The sequence below is a fragment of the Loa loa genome, assembly GCF_000183805.2.
Source record: "Loa loa unplaced genomic scaffold supercont3.574, whole genome shotgun sequence".
NCBI lineage: Eukaryota > Metazoa > Nematoda > Chromadorea > Rhabditida > Onchocercidae > Loa > Loa loa.
The window spans coordinates 25,641-28,076 of NW_018108754.1; the positions used below are offsets into that span (position 1 = coordinate 25,641).

Below are 2,436 nucleotides of genomic sequence, written 5' to 3' on the forward strand. Positions count from 1 at the left end.
AAACGAATGAATTAATTACTTAATTAATTAATAAAATTACAACCTCAGTAACATTTGGAAAGAATGTCCTTTGATAAGTAGATGGTATACATTGTATATGTACGGAATCTTCAGCAGCTTGTCCATCTAATGTTTTTAAATAACATTGAAAAGAATGCCATCGATTAAAATCCATACTTGATAAGCCAGCTGTGATCAATTCAACGATTCCCATATCAAGCTGATAATAATAATTATTATTATAAAAATAATAATAATGATAATAAATACTAATTTTAAAAAAGTAATTTTATGATAAAATTGCAAAATTAATTTTATATATTTACCGAAACATTTCGAATCGATGGTGCTAATAGTTGTATTGCTTGAAATAATTTGCTAATATCTTTTGGTGTCCATCTTTCATGAACAATAAACATAGCACTATAAGTGTCCAAACATAGTAATATTTGCGCACTACGATGACGATAAAAATTACCTAAATACAGTATTTTAAAATTTAAATCAATTAACCAAACAGAAATGGAAAATTAATGGAATCAATTTTATTTGATAATTACGTATAATTCGTAAAAATTGCAATAAATAATTCGGATCAAAGAAAAATGTTCTTTTTTTTCAAATTTCACAAATTTAAAAAGCCAAATTTTTAAATAAATTAAAGTTTTACAGCACAATAATTATTTCGTTATTGAATATAAAATCGTTATGATAATAAGTGAAAGCAAAATGTTTGCATATTTTTTCTTTAGCATCTGTAAAATTTTTAGATTTTGATTTGACAAATAATTAGATTAAGACTTAATTAAAAATTATAATTATTACTAACCATCACTGCTACCTTCTTGGCCTAACAATGATGCAATATTCCTTCGATCAGCATACAAATAAAGGATATTATTGAAACGACTGTCAATTAAACGTTTGAAATTTTTATTAACCCGACGCCATGAATATAAATCAAATGGTGAACATTCAACAAATATAGCATTCCTTTAAAATTAAAAAATTAAAAATTGTGCTTTTTTTTTCATTTCGAATAAGTTAAATTAAATTTTGATAACGAAAAACTAAAAAAAAAAGGAAAAGAACTAATAAAATTAACATTTTATATGTTAAAATTACGCATAATAATAATGTTTAAATAAAATTTAATCAATCAATAATTTGTATTCTACAATACAGAAAAGATAATTAAATGATAAGAAAACAAAACAGTACCAAATTTCATCAGTAAATTGATAAGGATTTTCAGCATAAATTGTTGTTGATTTTTTCTTTTTCAATGATAAAATTAATGTTTCACCACCAATTCGTCGTTGTAATCGATGTACATTACTTTCGAAGAATTCTTTCAACGATGGCATCTATGAAACAGTTTCGATAAAATTAATTTTTTTTGAATTTACAAATTCTTACAGTGAAATTTTATTTTAAAATAAGCAAATTTATTAGAGAAAATATTTTTGAAGAAGAAAAAATACACAGAGAGAAGCGGAAAGAAACTGAGAGAGAGAGAGAGAGAGAGAAATGGTGTAGAAGTTGTTTTAAACTTTTTCCAAAAGAATGACGAAACAAAAGGACAAAACCATTTTCTTCCTTTCCCCCAATCAATCATATTATTAAAATATTTTGTAATATGTAAGAAAAGCAAACAAACTATAAAATTAATTCTGAGAAGAAAACAGAAAGAAAAAAATAATTCATTTATTATTTTCATGTAAATAACCATAAATTTTATAGGATATTCTAATTCATAATACTAATTAATATCTACATTATCATATTTAATTAATAATTATTATTATTAATTTTAAATGGATAAATATTTAATTTGCATAATAAAAATTGCTTAGTTATTTGACAACTAATCAATATGCTGTTATATATCTTTTCATTAAAATAAAATGAAAATGAAATAATTTTAAATTATAAAAAATGATGAAGCCAAAAAAAAATTAGTATTAAAATTGGTGAAATCAAATGTTTATTATAAACCAATTACGACAAATGTGATTACTGTACATTCTGCCAATTAATGCAATCAAAAAAAAAAAATCAAACTTATAAAAAAAGTTGAATGCAAAAAAAAACGAGGAAATAGTATTAAGAATAATGAAATTGTATATCTTAACGCAATTTAGTTATAATTGATATTTCAATGCAAGTTTCCAATTAATGGAAGATGAAAATTTAAAGAAGTAGGAATTCCAGGTGTTGGAGTTAATTAATGAAAGTTTTTTTTTTTTAAATGAGAAGAGAAAAAAAGAAATTTTAACTTCAATATCACAAATATTTGATGTTAAGCATAAATGTTTTAAATGTGGGAAAATGGATGGAAGAAACGTTTGAAAAAAAAACTAACAAAAAAAGAAGGGATTAAAGAGGATGAGAAAAGTTATTTTTAGTGATAAGAGCAAGATGATAATGATGATA

At 22.8% G+C, this 2,436-nt stretch overlaps 1 protein-coding gene across 1 annotated transcript in view; it reads right to left on the reverse strand.

The window, feature by feature from the left end:
- Window positions 1–1,367, reverse strand: part of LOAG_18839 (hypothetical protein) — a gene marked incomplete at both ends in the record, with an annotated part of 2,349 nt that extends 982 nt beyond the window's left edge. The window contains 4 exons of the mRNA XM_020451501.1: window positions 44–220; window positions 327–478; window positions 830–993; window positions 1,222–1,367. Of these exons, the coding sequence (XP_020304709.1) occupies window positions 44–220; window positions 327–478; window positions 830–993; window positions 1,222–1,367 (639 nt within the window). The remainder of the gene's footprint in view (window positions 1–43; window positions 221–326; window positions 479–829; window positions 994–1,221) is intronic.
- Between the last annotated feature and the right edge of the window lie 1,069 nt (window positions 1,368–2,436).